Here is a 16,515-nt window from a genome sequence, read left to right on the forward strand (position 1 = left end):
GGTTCATTTGAAATGTTTGAAAATCGATCGGCGATAATTTATCGACGATAATGGACGATAACTTTTTTTTAAAGAAATTTCTAAAATTTACTTAATCCAATCAAATTATTTTGAACTTTCACTTTCTGTTTGAAAATATTCTTTTGAAAATATAGTTAGTTTCAAAGTATAAATACAACAAAGAAAAAAAATCACAAAATACCGTATTTTTTGAAAGTATTCATTTTTTCATAATAATCAATATGGGTTTGACACACCCCACGAAGCGAAATTTTGTATGCTTTTAACTGTTCTAGTGTTTTTGGAATTAAATGCTCTGGTTTTCAAAAAATGCCGTATTTTTTCGAAAATTTAAAAAAAAAATACAAAATGCCGTATTTTTTTTTCGAAAATACTCAAATTTTGAAATTTGCAACATGGGTATCAAACGTAACGAAATTTGGTAGCCTTTTTCATATTCATTAGATTTTTTTTATAAATACTAAGATTTTCACAAAATACCGTACTTTTTAAAGTACTCCAATTTTTATTATTTGCAAAATGGGTATCGAACGTTTTGAAATTTTGCTTGTATTTCCACTGTTTTAGAGTTTTTTGAATGAAATACTAAAATTTTCACAAAAAACCGTAATTTTTTAAGTACCGTCAACTGGGGCGAATTGGGAAAACAGTTTAAACATGTTAGGGCACAATATTTTGATATTTCTGGTTGGTTTCTAATAGAACAGACTTAGACCAACAAGATGTGTACATCCATTTCCAATTTTAAAATCTTTACATTCTCTAAACACTGCTGTCCCTATTTAGACTGTAGTCCCGATTCGCCCCAGATGACGGTACTCAAATTTTCACAATTCGCAATATGGGTATCAATCGATTTGAAATTTTGCATGTATTTTCACTATTTTAGAGTTTTTATAATGAATTACTCAAATTTTCACAAAATACCGTATTTTTTCAAAGTACTAAAATTTTTATAATTTGCAATATGGGTATCAATTAATTTGAAATTTTGCATGTATTTTCACTGTTTTAGAGATTTTTGAACGAAATACTCAAATTTTCACAACAGTGAAAATGCATGCAAAGCTTCAAATCGTTTGATACCGGTATTTTGTGAAAATTATAGTATTTAACAAAAAAAAAACTTTGGTGAAAATAGTGAAAAACCCATGATGCAAATATTCATACCCATGTTGCAAATTATGAAAATTTGAGTATGTTCGAAAAAAATAATGCATTTTGTGAAAAAAAAGTATTAAAAAAATCTAATAAAAGTGAAAAAGCATACCAAATTTCGCTTCGTTTGATCGTATTGCTAATTTGAGTATGACTTAGCGAAAAATTGAACTTCTAAAAGTTTGCATTTTTTGTCCAATAAAAATTAAAAAAAATTGAAAAAATATATCGAAGCGTTAAACAAGTCAAAAAATTAAAAACTAAATTAAAACTACGTTGTTTTTTTTCGCTTAACATTTTTTCCGCAAAGTCCTAATCATAACTTTGCCGAAGACACCAAATCGATAAGAAAATCTCTCCTCAAGATTTAGAGTTTTCAGTATTCAAATGCCAATTTTGTATGACCCGCCCATAATTTGTACGAAAACTTGTTTTGAGAACTTTTTACCAGATTCTAGAGAAAGGTTACAAAAGGTTGTGAGACCAGAGCCAGAGAACATATTGTCCAGATCGCGAAACTAAGTTTATTTTCCGAAAATCTCCGAAAGAGAAGTGAATTGTAGAGTTGTAGTTAATTGTTTTTATTAACGAAGTGAATTGTGTTTCAGAAAATTCAGAATAGTTTTGGGAAGTTTAGTCTCTTCTAAGAAGTTTGAGGACATGTTTCGATTTCCAAGAGAAAAGTGTGTGGTACCACCCTAACGAAACTCTAAAAAATGACAAAATATCGAGGGGAACTTAAACTTTCATAACTTGTTTCTACCAAATTTGTATATTTTGTTTTTGAATTCATGAGATCATGAAATCACCGTCATGTATGTGTGTATGTGTAAATATGTATGAATTCTGAAAGCTACTATGAAGTTTCGAAATGTTTTAATTTATCCAACACGATTGCGCCTTGAGTTTCCCGCAAAATTTAATAAATTTCACCACAAACTCAAATATTGCCATTCCAATATGCTCACACGCCGGTGACAATATCACGCATCGCCGAAGTCAAATCCTGGCTGTCCAATTTGTAGGACGGAGGACATTCCGGAAACTTTTGTCCCACGTGGTGTGGTTTCCCATGAAACACACACAAACACACACACACACACTTGAAAACGCCCTTACCCAAATATGTCAATTCCACGACACCCAAAGGGCTTGCACGACAAAACAAACCCACACACGCACACCTCATTTTCATCAGTAGGGAAATTAGTTTCGAAAAACAAATAAACAAACGCTGATCGCGGTTGTAATAACAATTGTGGCGGACGACCACTTTTGTGACTGCACGTGTGTGTGTATGTCCATTTATGCACACACGTGGGATGCGGTTTGATTGGTTTGATTTGTCATTGCTCTGTCGAACCCTGGCTTGTTCAGCCCTCTCGTCCATTGTTGTGACGTGGGCTCCGTTTTACCGCAAAAAGTACAAAAGGTGGGCGGGGGGAATGGCCCGAGGTAAAACAATAATCTCGCACAACATAAACCTCGGTACCGCCCACCACACCACACCTCGACGTGGAATCGGGGAGGTTGGAACAACATGGGAGGACATAAATGGGACGCGTACACACTCTTTCAAAATGGGACAAAAGTTTTGTGCGAGCTAGGGATGGCTTCAATGGAAGCATGTTTTAGCCGCAAGGCATCAGAGCAGGTGGTGGGGGTGGAAATTCAATCAAATTTGATTAAAAATAATTGAAAACTAAAACACAAACCCAGCGAAACTACAAAACACGTAGTTGTTAACGTTGTGTGGGTGTGTGTGCGCGCGCTATTGTTTCGAGGAAAATGGTGCCAACTTTTGCCGAGTGAGCGCGTGTTGTAACTTTTGAATTGAATTACCTACGCGTTGTTCGATGAATGATAACGTGAATGGGAGAGTAGGACTAGTTGATGGGAAATGACTGAAAATGACAGGCAATGTAACGTTGTTGACATTCTGCTCTGATTGACTGCGGGAATGTGACAATGGAGTTATGATTGGCCATTTTAAGAGCTTAACAATTCAACAAACGATTTTATTTTTTGAATTCTTGGTGGGTATAGTTACACATTGTATAATGATTGAATTTATTTGAACTGTTGTTCCAGCAAAATATTCCAAATGTGAAAAGAATCTTGGCATCATTATTTTTTTCCATACAGAGATCCAAACAATTTTGAGAGCTGGTCATACAAAAAGGGTATATGAATATCCGAAAATCTGTAGCTTGAGAAGGGCTCGTGTATAAACCAGTCTTCGTCAAAGTTGTAGGTTTAAGTTGGGACTTTTCAGAAACAATAGGTACACGGAAAAATCAAAATTCTTTTCTTTTAACTTTCTTTCACATCCCAAACCATGTTTTTTTTTTAATTTCCTAATATTGTTGATCTGTTTTTTTTTCGCTAGATGTTTAAGACGGTTCAAAATCTGGTACCAAAGTAATTATTTTTTGGTAAATTAGTATTTTTTGAAAAAAAAAATCTAAAATATTTTCAAAAAAAAACTTCAAAAAATCATGTTAAGATGTTTTAAATCTAACAATAAAAAAACGTCATCAGAGATACCCCCTGGCTTGATTATTTAGGTACAAATAAGTAACTGTGCAATTTTTGAGCCAAATCGGTTAAGGTTTAAGGGTCGCTATAGATCGATAAAGCTGGTAAAAAAATCATACAAAAAAGTCTCCTTTAACCCTGTACTGCACAATTTTTTTTTATTTTTCCCGTGTTCAGGTCAGGTTGGTTGACTGAGCCACGTAGCCCAGTGTTAACGCTTCCTCGTAAGCGGTAGATCGAGGTTCAAATCCCGGCTCGGACCAACACAATTTGGTGATCTTTTCCCTTCTGGAATCGATTGCTTAGTAAAGGGAAGGACCTTATCCCGACACCTTAGGGAGGCGACCTATGGAATGTTAACATTAACCTTAACATGTTAACATTAAGTTGATAATGAAACTGCCACTGAATCCGCTTTGTAAATGCCAGCCCCGATACTCTTCAAGGGTGTTCCCCTCAGGAACTGGGAAAGATTTACTTTTTTACTTACGTGTTCAGGTCATTTTGAGCATCTTTTGTTCTACGAAAAACTTTACTTCTCTTGTTTTATGTTTTTCCTATTTTATTTTTAGTATTTTAATATGCATTTATCTTGTTTAGTTTATGTTTTCTTTTGGTAGTATTTGGCCTATTCTACAACCTCCTATCATTACATTTTGCCTATCTAATGTTTTCATGATTTTACAGTCAATTTTTCATTTTTTTTTTTTGCTTGATTTTCACATTTTCTGCTATAGAATGGCACCAATAACATTTTGGGGATTTTTTAAATCGAAGTCCGTCTGGAGGCGGGGTTGGGTTGTTGAGGGTTAAATCGCTAATAACTGTCATGGTTTACTCGGATCGTTTTGCGATCTTTGGCAAAGATGTTTGTCATAAAACTTTACATAAGAATCTCACTCTCGACAACAATCCGACACATTTAACGCCACCTTTTGGCAGAATTTTGAAATTTTTGCTTTTCCCCATACAAACTCAACGATACAACGATAAAAGCGACCCTTAACTCTCAACCGATTTGGCTCCTAATTGGCACAGTTACTTATGTTTACCTAAAGAATCAAGCCAGGGGGTATTTCTTAAGATTTTTCAAAATTTTATAATTTTCTTTTCAACCTAAAAAATTTAGGCGGCTGTTCAAATCTCATTTTTTAATTCCCGACAAAATCTGTTTATGTTGGTACAAATAATTTTTAAACTTCAAAATTGTTATGGAAATTCGTGTGCAAACAGATGAAATCAATTCAAATTGCATAACCTTGCTTTTGGAATCATGATTAGCATGTTTATGTTTGTTTAAAAATCTCTTGATGTTTATTTTTCTGCTAATTTTTTTTACTTTCGTCAAATCTTTTTTTAACTAATTTGTTTGAAAACAAATGATTGTAAAAAAAAAACTGAACAAGTGTAAAATGCTTTATAAAATACTTTTTTCATTCAAATGTAGAGACTGTGGCTTGTGATTTTAATTTTTATATTTTTTTAAACCCCCCCCCCCTCCCCCCCCGTCCCCTTGACTCCAGCCAGAGCCGAGGGACAAAAATTTATGAAATAGTTAAAATCTAAAACCGAACATTATTTTTAAATAAAAAAACGAAGATGACTTTATAGCTGTCGGCCACCATTGCTAGTACCAACCACTAGTGTCTTCCTTTTTATCTATAAGGACTTCGCCGCCCTGGACTCCTAAGTGTATGAAAGTATGGCACAGAGTGACGGCGCCAAATACCCATATTTACACAAAGAATTTTAGAGCGCCCGCCGCGGGATTCGAACCGTCGACCTCCGGATTGTGAGTCCAGTGCGCGGTCCGATTGATCCATACGGGCGGGACAAAAAAAAACAAGAAAAATCAAGCTATTGACAATTTAGGTAAAAAAAAATAATAAAAAGTGCTCAAGACATGTCAGCACTTATGATTTTGATAACAAATAAAAAAAACTAGAGCAATCAAAAATTCAAAAAAGACAAAAATAAAAATACATGCGATTTTATAATTTATTTCAAACATTGCCAAACATTTGCATTTCCTTGGTTGAAACAGGAAAAGAAAACAGAAATGCAAAAAGTTAGAATAAATTTAATTCCAAATTCCAAATTTTTTCACCAGTTTTGTTTTGAAATGCTTTCAATCGATTGATTTCAATTTCAAATCAACCATACCATAACTAATACAAAAATCCAGACTCGATTATCCGAAGGCCTTGGCAAAATTTCACTTCGGATAACCGAGTCACCTTCTTTTTTCGTCGTCTGATTTTTAATTGTCGAGCTCAAGTTTGACCCCTAAACTACTCTAAAATGATTAATCCAAGGCGATCAAAATGGCGATGCTGCACCCAAACGGCGGTCGCATGATTGTGATGCATGGCGGCATGAAAGTATATCAGAATCTGCATGAAAACTGTCCTCATGCATTTTTTTGCGATATAGGGGTATGACATTTTTGCCCGTTACCGACAATTATCGACATTACCGACGGTTTTTTGGTTGTATTTCACAAAAAAAAAACTCTTAACAGAACGAGGATTGAACCACCAACTTCTTGATTTTTGATCCGACACGCTACCACCGCGCCATGGACGCTTGATGAAAAGTGAGTGAAAGAGCACCAACATATGCTTCTCTTTGGAGTGTTGCTCGGGGACGGGCCAGCATTATATGTGTTGGTGAGAACTGCAGATCACTGAAATGTTTACACGGCTTGCTGCAAAAAATGTAATAAAATGTAACATTTTCTGCAGCAAATCCACTGTTGCAGATTTTGAGATATATTTTTCCTTTGGGTGTGAAATACTGAAAATATCCATTTAATATTTTGATAGGCAATCAGCAATTCAAATTTGATCGCAGAGCTCGTATTTGTTGTTTAAACCAAGACAATTAAAAAATACGATTTTTTTTTGTTCATGAATCGATTATCCGAACACACATACAAACTTTCGAATAATCGAAACATCGGATAATCGAGGCTTCGGATAGTCGAGTCTGGACTGTAGATCAAAATAGTGGAAAGAATACTAAATTTGTTGCTAAGTGCTATGAGCAACAATATGAATAATGTGTAATTTAATTGAAAATTGGTATGACAAAATTATTTAAGAGATAGAAAAAGTTTTCAAACGAGTTTATTTGGAATTCCCGACTTTTTGACCAAAAATCACATATTGCCAACTTTTTCCCGATTTTTTTGCGGATTTGGCGACATTTTCCCGAATTGAGTGGCCAACCAGTTTAAAATCAAATTTGTATTTAAAAATGACTGAGTATTTTTTGATAACTTGCACCGTATTCCAGTTATGAGCATATTAAGGTTCTCGAAGGAAAGTTCAAAATTTTCCATTTTTGGCTTTGTTGATCGACTAAGAACAGCCTCTAATGGTTTAAATTTTGTGAAAAAAAAGTTTTCTACAGTGTCATCTAATAAGGCATCTTACTCAACTCGCGATATATCTGATACTACATATTTTTTAGTGTCATTTTTAAAATTAATGTAAAAAATTCAAATTAAATAATTAAAAAACAACTGTTTTTTAGGATTGCTCTGACTTTCTTGGCCACTCTGGAACCGATTACCAGTGGCCACTTGGGGATACTTCCAGAATATTGAAAAAACCCTATCGTCCGACATATCAAACTTCATCAATTGAAAGATACGACAATCTACGGTCTTGCAGTTATTATCAAACTCATCCTGGCCAATCTGGAACCGCTTACCGGTGGCCACTTGAGGACACTACCTGGATTTAATAAAACCTCACATTTGACATATCAAACTTTATTAAATTCAAAAATATGAAAGTATACGGTCATTTCGTTTTTCGCTGGCTCATGCTGGTCACTCCGGAACCGGTTACCGGTGGTCGCTTGGGGACAAATCCAGAATATGGAAGAAACCCTTTCGTCCAACATATCAAACTTCATGAAATTGAAAGATATGACAAACTACGGTCATGATTTTTTCTTTAAGTTAGAAACCCAAAGATGATGACATAATCCAAAATGACTCTTTCTTCATAAAACTAGAACCAAACAAAAAAAAAATATTTCTTTCAATTCATCCAACCTGGGGGGTCAACTCTACATGGAAATTCTACCTTTTAAAAACATCAGCTACAGGACAAAATAGAAACTTTAACAATCAGGCCGGCGGGGGCAAGGTTAACTGAAGCTCTAGGGGGGACGAGGACACACGCGCAACTTCAAACAACAGAGAAAGATAGACAGACACAGTGGCTGAGGGGGTAGGGCAGAGGGGTTGGTCTAGCCTTCTCTTCTTACTACAAAGGGGACACACTATGTACACAAGGAGCGGATACTCTGCATGGTTAGGGGGGGTTCCTCGAAGAGTACTATTGTTTGTTGGTTTTTTTTTACAGAACGTTTCGCGGATTTCGTGGGTGAGTGTGTGAGTTTTTGTGTGTATTAGTGAGAGAATGGCAATTTTATTTATTTTAATAACTAAAATAAAATAAGTATTTTTTAAAGTCGATAATTTTGTGGTTATTTACAATTGGTTCTGTAAAATCTAAGGACAAAATCACCTTAACTTTTTTTAAGGTTAAACATTCTGACAGATACGGGTCCGATGCGTAACTGCGTTACGTAATAAAAGAAAGCTTCCTTTGTCACTCTTGTATGCTCGTCTTTTGTTTACATTCTTCGGATTCTAGAAACTAAATTCAAACAAATCTCGAAACAAGAGAGTTTTGTTATTGTTTACATTGCATGCTCTTGTTTTTGTTTACTCAAGGTCAACACGTTTCTCTCGAAACGTCAAAAAGCGTCATACTACATCGGGCATGACAACAAACCACTGTTACCTGTCAGATTTTCTAACCTATTTCATTGTTTACTTTTCCTTTGCGTCCTATTACTGATTTGAAAATGTGTTGTATGTTTACGTGTTGATATTTTTTGGTAGTTTGATAGTTATGACCATTCGAAAAGGGTCATTAAGGTCACGTAGGGTTACGGGATCGAGGGGGGTTGACTAACATTCCATCCACAAACCGGAAACAGTGTGTGACACAAGGGGGGTAGTTGAGAAGGTTGGGCTGGTGACAGACACATGGACGTAAAGGTGGGGGTCAGTTTTGACGCGCTCAAATAAAACGGTACACGTACTAGCAAACTCACATCAGGCATCGGTTGAAGATGATGTGGAGGTATCGCTCCTTGCAGATGTGTTCCTTTTAGTAATGGATCGGCTAAACCTGAGATGCCGGCCGCCGCATGCAAGCCACCGGCAATGGCTAGTGGAAAGACGGTGCAGGTCTACACACGAGTTTTTTTTATTTTTTTTTATGTATTTGTTAAAATTTGATTTTTATTTGTCGAAATACACCAAAATGAGACAGATTTGATTGGGGTTTTTTTTTGTGTGTGATGTGGTGAGTTCATGGATGACGTAACGGAAAAACGGAAAACGGTTTGTTGAAATGGAAAGAAAAACAGAGATTAGAATTGCGCAAATCGAGCCGAGTTACAGTAGGAAAGTGTAGAAATGGAAGAGAGATATAAAAGAGAGAAGAAGAACAAGAAGAAGAAGAGAGAAAATCCGGTAATAACATTACTTAATCGTTCGAAAAAGCGGAAACTGACAGGATATAGTGGCAAATGGGGGACGGAACTCTACAAGATGGTAACAAGAGAGATTAGTTGAAGCGGAACAATTCAAATTCGAAAGGAAGAAGGGTCCAAGGTAAGGATGGTACTCAAGTGCTAAACACTGTCGATTGAGCTTAATTACACGGAAAAGGAAGCGCGCACTGTAGTGGAGTGGAGCTCTCGGTTGTGTAAGTATTTGTAAGCAAAAGGTGGGGTCTTTCTGAAGAGGGGGCGGTTTCAAAAGTTTAGCTCGAAAAAGGGGTTGAGGGGGGCGGACCAAGGATCGTGTGTGTCTCTAAGAAAGCAGCTCGCCTTCCCGTTTTAGTTCAATTTGGACGGCACTCTGCAGTTTGGAAAAACTTACCTCTTGTGCTGGTACGGCGTAGTTGCCCTGAATGGTGTACGCCTGGCCGTTTGCCACGATGACCGGTCCGTTCATCTGGGGCTTCGGCCGGTACGGGATGGTTGCGCCCTTCGGGGGTGACTGAAATTGGGAGGGGGAAAAGAGCGGTTAAATTAGTTGTGTGATATATAATATTTCAATTAATTTAATGGGAAAAAACACACTGACCTTATAAAACAGAAAAAAAATAAACCAAGAGGTTTTAATTTCATGATTCAAGCGATATAGTTTATTTTTTTAAAGCATCAAAGGGTTTTACCCCAGTTAACGAGCAAAAATACTGTTGTAACACTAACGGAAATGCTAATTGACATGAAATATTAAATACCGACAGTGGAAGTAACAATCATTCGATCCGCATTTTTTTCAAAGGGAAGTGATTTTTTTTAATGATTAAACTTTCGACCAACATGATTTTTGTTTTTGATGTTGTTTTGTTTGAACTCATTAAAATTTATTATATTCATTCTCCGAAATATCTGTGAACAAGATTCAGAAATTCCTTCCATGCTGATAACTCATCGAACGGATCCTTCAAGAAATGCTTCATGATAATCGAGACGGTTGTAAAATTTACTGCCATCAAATTATAAAAAGCAACTTGAAAAACGTTTTACAATCTATTGAGTTGGTAAAAATCTATGACAGGGAGGCCAAATCATTGAACAAAGTTTAGTTAAACTTTTCCTGACTTATGTTCTATTCATCATTCAACATTTGTTGTGAGCTTTTGTTGTGGCGTTTGAAAAAAAAATGGAGAAATAATAAAAAAAGATTGTTACTGGACAAAAAAATAAAACAAGGGGCAAATTTGGAAGTTGAGGAATGGATTTTTATCACACCTCTTTCGAATATTTAAAACTAACATTAAGGCTCATTAAAAAAAACTAATCCAAATTGTTTTTTTTGTATTTCTATAAGTGTTCAAAATGTGGTGTTCCGAGTGCTCATTTTGACTTACTTAAGGGGTTACATACATGTAGAAAATCACAAAATTTTATATAACAGAATATTTGTTAAATCCACTCAAAAGATGATTATTAATTACTCCTGAAAGCTTCATGAAGATATTTAATGATTAAACTGAGTAAGAGACGATTTAAGATAAAATATTTTTATCTTTTTTTTAAAAAAACTTTTTGAAAATCGGGCTTCGTCATGCACACGGAATCGGTTTAACGAGTCTTTACCAAAATGTTGAGCCGATTTGATCGAGACAGTGTTGAGATATCGTGGCATCCGTTTTTTGAAATTCAACCAATTCGTTTGTTAGTATGAAAAATGTATATTTTAATGCCCTGACTTTTTTTTAAGTTGAAGTGGGTGCTCATACTAACCTATGACTTTTTTGCCGATATACATGTATGTAACCCCTTAAGAGTCCATAATATCGCTTCATCTTAATAAATCTCTGAAAATTTTTGAAAACTATGTCCTCTAAAACATATAAAAAATAAAAAAATAAAAAATGCCAATTTTGAATTGTTTTCCGCAAAAATTAAATTAACCAAAATTTATATTTTTAATGTTTTTTTATATGATATTTAGAGGAAAAAACACAATTCATAGAAAAGTATGGACAAGAATTTTGAGTTTTCATTTTAGGAAAAAAATGTACTCGAAAATTTGTATGACTTTAATTTTTAATGTCAGAATTTTCTATTGAAAATAACTTTGCGGATTTTTTGATAAAGTGCACCATTTTTAAGATATAGCCACTTAAAGATTAAATTAAACCAGTGCTTACGAAATTTCGATTTAGTTTGTGATAAGTGACAGAACACTCCAATCGTCTTCACAACGACAACCTGATTTTGAAATTCTACTTTCGTTCGTTTAACACACAGACGAATGAGTGCTACGCAAGGTCACTCACACAGTTACGGCCTTCCATCTAGAAAAAAAAAACATTCGCTCAGCGAACGATTGTTCGACATTCTACCGAGATTCCGCTCATCTCTCTCATGATCGCATTCAAATGACTGCTGTCACCACGCAGCAAACACAAGCAAAAGAGAGACGAATAACGAGAGAAAGAGCACGTTGTCTCGTTCGGGCGGCTGCTTGAGTGGTGCTCATTTATCGTTCGATCAAATTTCGTTTTGGAAAATGATCGCTGACAGAAAGTTCTATCAAATATCGAGCAGTCCCATTCGGGGACAGATCTCTTTTCAAGTATTGATTTTAACTGAAAAATTACAGTCTCTAGATTTTTTTTTTTCAAGAGTTGAGAAAAATTGCTAAGAGAGACTGGAACTCAGGTTGCTGAAATAAAGCGAATAAAAGAAATCTGAAGGTAAAAGGATAAAGGCTCATCCAAACAGCTTCTATTAATTTAGTACCAATATCTCAGAAATTAATGGTCCTACTTTCAATGTTAAAAAATTAAACGTTAGTGAAATTTTCTAATCTTTTCGATTTTCAAAAATCTTGGAATCAACTCTTACCTTTCAAAGGGCGTAATATTGAATACTTGAACCTTTTTTTTTTTTGTTAAAATTTAGTGATATAATCATTCAAATAACCACCCAAATGTTGTATTGTAAATATTTAAAAATCCTTCATCTTCATCAATCTGAAATAACCTTCAAAAAAATATTATTCCATTGCGGTGAACGTGTCAATCCATGTCAAATAATCACGCAAATATTTGCAAATTTCGACAAATGAGAGAACAATACCCATCAATATTTCCATCACGTTTGCCCGGTTAAGTTCAATAAGTAACGCGACATTCCACCAGAATCTGTACCACACAGCCACCGGAAAGTGGACGTTTCCCGATATTGGCGTGCCCAGTTTTAATTTGCACTTTGATTCCGTTATTAATAATTCAACGTTCGTTTTTCCGGAGTGTTTCAACAATTTGCCACCCCGTTTCCCGGCTTTTTTCCAACCCTGGCGTAATGGATCCAGAGCACACGGCGCTGTAACTTTTGGCTCCGGGGACAACAGCTGCTGTTGCATTCCGGGGACAATTTTCCGTATGCGAGGGCTTAGTGGGCAGCTTTTCGCCGAACCTCGGCACGGCAATTATTTGCTGCGTCAAATTTAATTATGCTGGATTTTTATAATATTAAATTTTCGAGATTTACCGCGAACAGGGTACAAGCGTTCAGCTACCAGAGTGAAAATGGTTGATGACCACATTAAAGTCGCTTTCATTAATCAGAACCAGGAGAGAGGGTTTTGCAAAAAGTGAGTGGTGAACCTCAGCAAAGCGCTCCCAAAAGTGCTGGAGGTTGCGCGACATTAATAAAATGTGGGGATTATTATTAATTTAGACAATTAGCGGTGGCGCAAATGCCCTGCTGCGGGTCTCTTCCTGGAAACATCCCCCCGGGCTGGGTGGATTTGTGCGGATGCATAATGTGAGGGCGTGTAATTGAATACATTTTTCCCGCGGAATTCCCGGGGATGCAAATTTTATGCATTCGAGAATGTTAATATGCCCCATTCATTGGCCAGCTGTTTAGCAGTAATTATCGGAGCCCGGTTTGGTGGTGGATTGAGCTGGAGGGATTTGAGCGTTTGATTTCAGGACAAACTGAGAGAAATATTTTATTCTGTTTGTGAAAAAGTGCAAAACGGTATGCAGCATAGCTGTTTGTTTTAATTAATCAAGACTTTTTCAACTGAATTTCAGAGCATTAAATACAGTTCAGTTGTAATATTTGATTGAAACATAGCCTAAAAATTCATAACAACTCGTTTGAAACTCGTGAGATATTCAAGTCTATTGGAGTTGAATATCCCTTTCAGAGAGCAAATTTGCCGCAAGTCCTACAAAATCTACGCCTTTCTCCAGCGCAAACTTCACGCTTCTAATTCCTCAATTCAGTGCATGGTGCTTTTGCAATTACCTGCACTTTTGCATGCTCCCCAAAGAGGAAGCATTTATCATCCTTCCTCGGAACGCACGAAACTTGCCTCAAAATCCTCAATTAGTGGCGCATCCACTTGGTTTCCTTTATCAAGAATTACGCGCGCTCGCTTGCGCGAAATCATTCCGAGAACCCAGTCCCGATCCTTCGAGAGCTTATCACCGTGTGCAACCGTCATTTCCCGACGCTGCTGCCGTGGCCAATATTCTGCCGATTTGTGGAAGCTCCCATCCGTCCTTCTGTAGGAACTCTGGAAACTCATTCAAGAGGGTGGTGTGTGGAAAATGAGAAGAAATTATCTTTTGCTGCCCTCTGGGGGCACCGTCACCATCGCAGGGAACTGCTTTACTCAAGATATGGAACTGATGCCTTGGACCTAAGTCGACATGGTGTCGATTTGAGAAAAGTTTTGGAATATTTCCAAAAACTTACTTTTTTTTCTAAAATATTCCATTATTTTTCTATTTGAATAAGGGTCATTCCTTCCCAAATGACCACGCGCGTCTGACATCGACCTTCACCAAATCTGCTCATATTTGGCATGGAGGTTGTTTTTGCCTCAAAAACAAAGAATCCGAAGTTTGGTGACATTTAGTTGCATTCCCTACTTTTTTAGATTTTTGAAAAATCTTATTTTCAAAATGCATTTCCTAACAGAAAACTACACAAAAAGTCAACTTTTGATTAAGAAGATTAGAGGAATTTTTTGACGTAAAATCCATTGGCGTACTCTAAATCTACGTACAGTGTTGCCAGATATGAAATTACTGCGTTTGAAGTTTTCAAATGTATTTAAAACCAATTGGACCGGCACTTAAGGGTTTTAAAAAAATAAAATTCAATTTAAACCTCAGGTTAAATTGAAACATTATTGAGTTATCGAAAATTTTGTTTGGGATCAAGAAGTTGAAACTTAGATAGAACCACCCGGGCAGACGGCAATAACAAAATTCATGCCATTTCAATAACAAATACTGTTAAAATAACAAAATGTGTTATGGAATATTCTCGCAAAATCCATTTTTGCATAAGAGTTTAATAACAGTTTGTGTTATCATAACACAATTTGTTATTGGTCTGATATTGGTTGAAAGGCAAAACAACTTGAGAATAACATTTTTTGTTATGGAAGTATATCGCCAACTGTTATTGGGATGATCGGATTAGTTGTTAAAATAACATAAAATAATAACCAGGATTTGTTCGAAGAATAACTAAAAATGTTATTAGTCTGATATTACATAACAATCCAATAACAAAAAAATCATAACGACGAATAACAAACCTTGTTATAAATAACATAAAATGTTATTGGCCTAGTATTTTCAAATATCAAAAAATGTTATTCCCAAGTTATTTCCGTCTGCTCGGGCATCAGAACAATTTTGGGCCAAATTTAAAATTCGAGTTTTAACTTTTATATGGAATTGCTGATAAACTTTGAAAAAAAAAAAAAAAAAAAACAGAAAGATATGAATATGGGGATCAATACCGTCATCAGGGGTGCCATTGGGTCTAGGGGGTGAGATTGGGTCATACAAAATGATGATATTTGTATGATCCAATCTCACCCCCCAGACCCAATGTCACCCCTGATGACGGAATAAAAAAATTAAAAGCAATTCTCAATGATTTTTTTTTTGCATTTTTGATTTGGTTGGATCATAAAGTATCTATTATATGATCAATGGAGCCATTTCGCAACATGAGCTAGTCTCATAGATGGAATTATCACACAATTTTATTTTTTCGCTAGTAAACTAAGTGAGAGAAGGTGAAACCCTTTAATGAAAATCTCTCCCAAAATTCCAAAAGAATTTCAATTAGTAAATATTTTTTCTCTTTCGAATTTCTCTCTCAATTAGTGCGTCTATCCCGGGAATTCCCGAGATAAAAATCCCGGGATTTTCCCAAAACCGGGAATTCTCGAATCCCGGAATTTTTTGTATTTTGTCCCGAGAATTCCCAAAATTGAAAAAAAAACAAATTTTGGTCAGGAAATTGAGGTTTTGTTGTGGAAATATATGAAGAACCATAAAAAAAAAATAATAAGCAGATATCCAGGTATTTTAAGAAAATGGTTCTATAAGCTATTGTGTTTTATATGATTTTATAGGACCTATTAAAAAAAAAAAAAAAAACTTTGGATATTAGCAATAATTTGACATATAAAGCAAAATTGTTAAAATTTACCGATACGTCAATTGCCTAAAACCGCCTTCAAAATTTTCTATTTATTTTTATGTATTTTTGAAAAGACTACGTATATTCATGATTTTGAATTTAAAAAATAATATCATTTAAAGTGATTTTTCATGAAACATCTTTGGCAAATCAAGATGAATGTATCGAATTAAGACAGCTGTTTTAGTAATTTTTATTGCATGTTGTTTTGATTTGATTTCGGTTGAAACAGAACAGAACAAAACAATTAGTACACCGATTTCCAAATTAATAGCTCTAAAATCTCCTGTACCTATTTAGACTGTAGTCCCGATTATCCCCAGTTGGTGGTAGTGACTTTAAGATAATTTGTAATTATTTTTTTTATAAAATCATGAATGTCTAAACTTATCTAAAATTTAACCTTGGCTAGTATAATTTTATTTGTTGTCTTTTTATGTTATTTTAGACATTTAAACACATTTTTTGGCTTTTCTAGTCATGTCATGTAAAAAAATAAAAAAATATGTATTAATGAGAAACTTATTTAATTTGAATCACATTGGATTATCAATAAGATAAAAAACCAAAGCACAACAAAGAACGAAAAAATCTTCCAAGCTATTAAAAAACTGCTATTCTTGTTTAGATTGAAGTGTACATTATCACCATTGAATAGTATTGTGCTAATTCTCTGATTTAAGCTTGAAAAACATGACAAATATAATGAAAACATAG

General features: G+C 35.1%; 1 protein-coding gene across 11 annotated transcripts in view; it reads right to left on the reverse strand.

Moving 5' to 3' along the window:
• Positions 1–16,515, reverse strand: part of LOC6048902 (poly(rC)-binding protein 3) — a 516,717-nt gene that overhangs the window by 74,737 nt on the left and 425,465 nt on the right. For 6 of the 11 annotated variants that reach the window (XM_038260118.1, XM_038260110.1, XM_038260113.1 and 3 more), the window contains exons 7-8: positions 9,692–9,811; positions 8,857–8,994 (exon numbers count right to left, since the gene is read on the reverse strand). In XM_038260118.1, the coding sequence (XP_038116046.1) occupies positions 8,857–8,994; positions 9,692–9,811 (258 nt within the window). The remainder of the gene's footprint in view (positions 1–8,856; positions 8,995–9,691; positions 9,812–16,515) is intronic. The other 5 variants (XM_038260119.1, XM_038260120.1, XM_038260114.1 and 2 more) reach the window with 1 other exon arrangement.

Source organism: Culex quinquefasciatus, chromosome 3 (assembly GCF_015732765.1).
Source record: "Culex quinquefasciatus strain JHB chromosome 3, VPISU_Cqui_1.0_pri_paternal, whole genome shotgun sequence".
Lineage (NCBI taxonomy): Eukaryota > Metazoa > Arthropoda > Insecta > Diptera > Culicidae > Culex > Culex quinquefasciatus.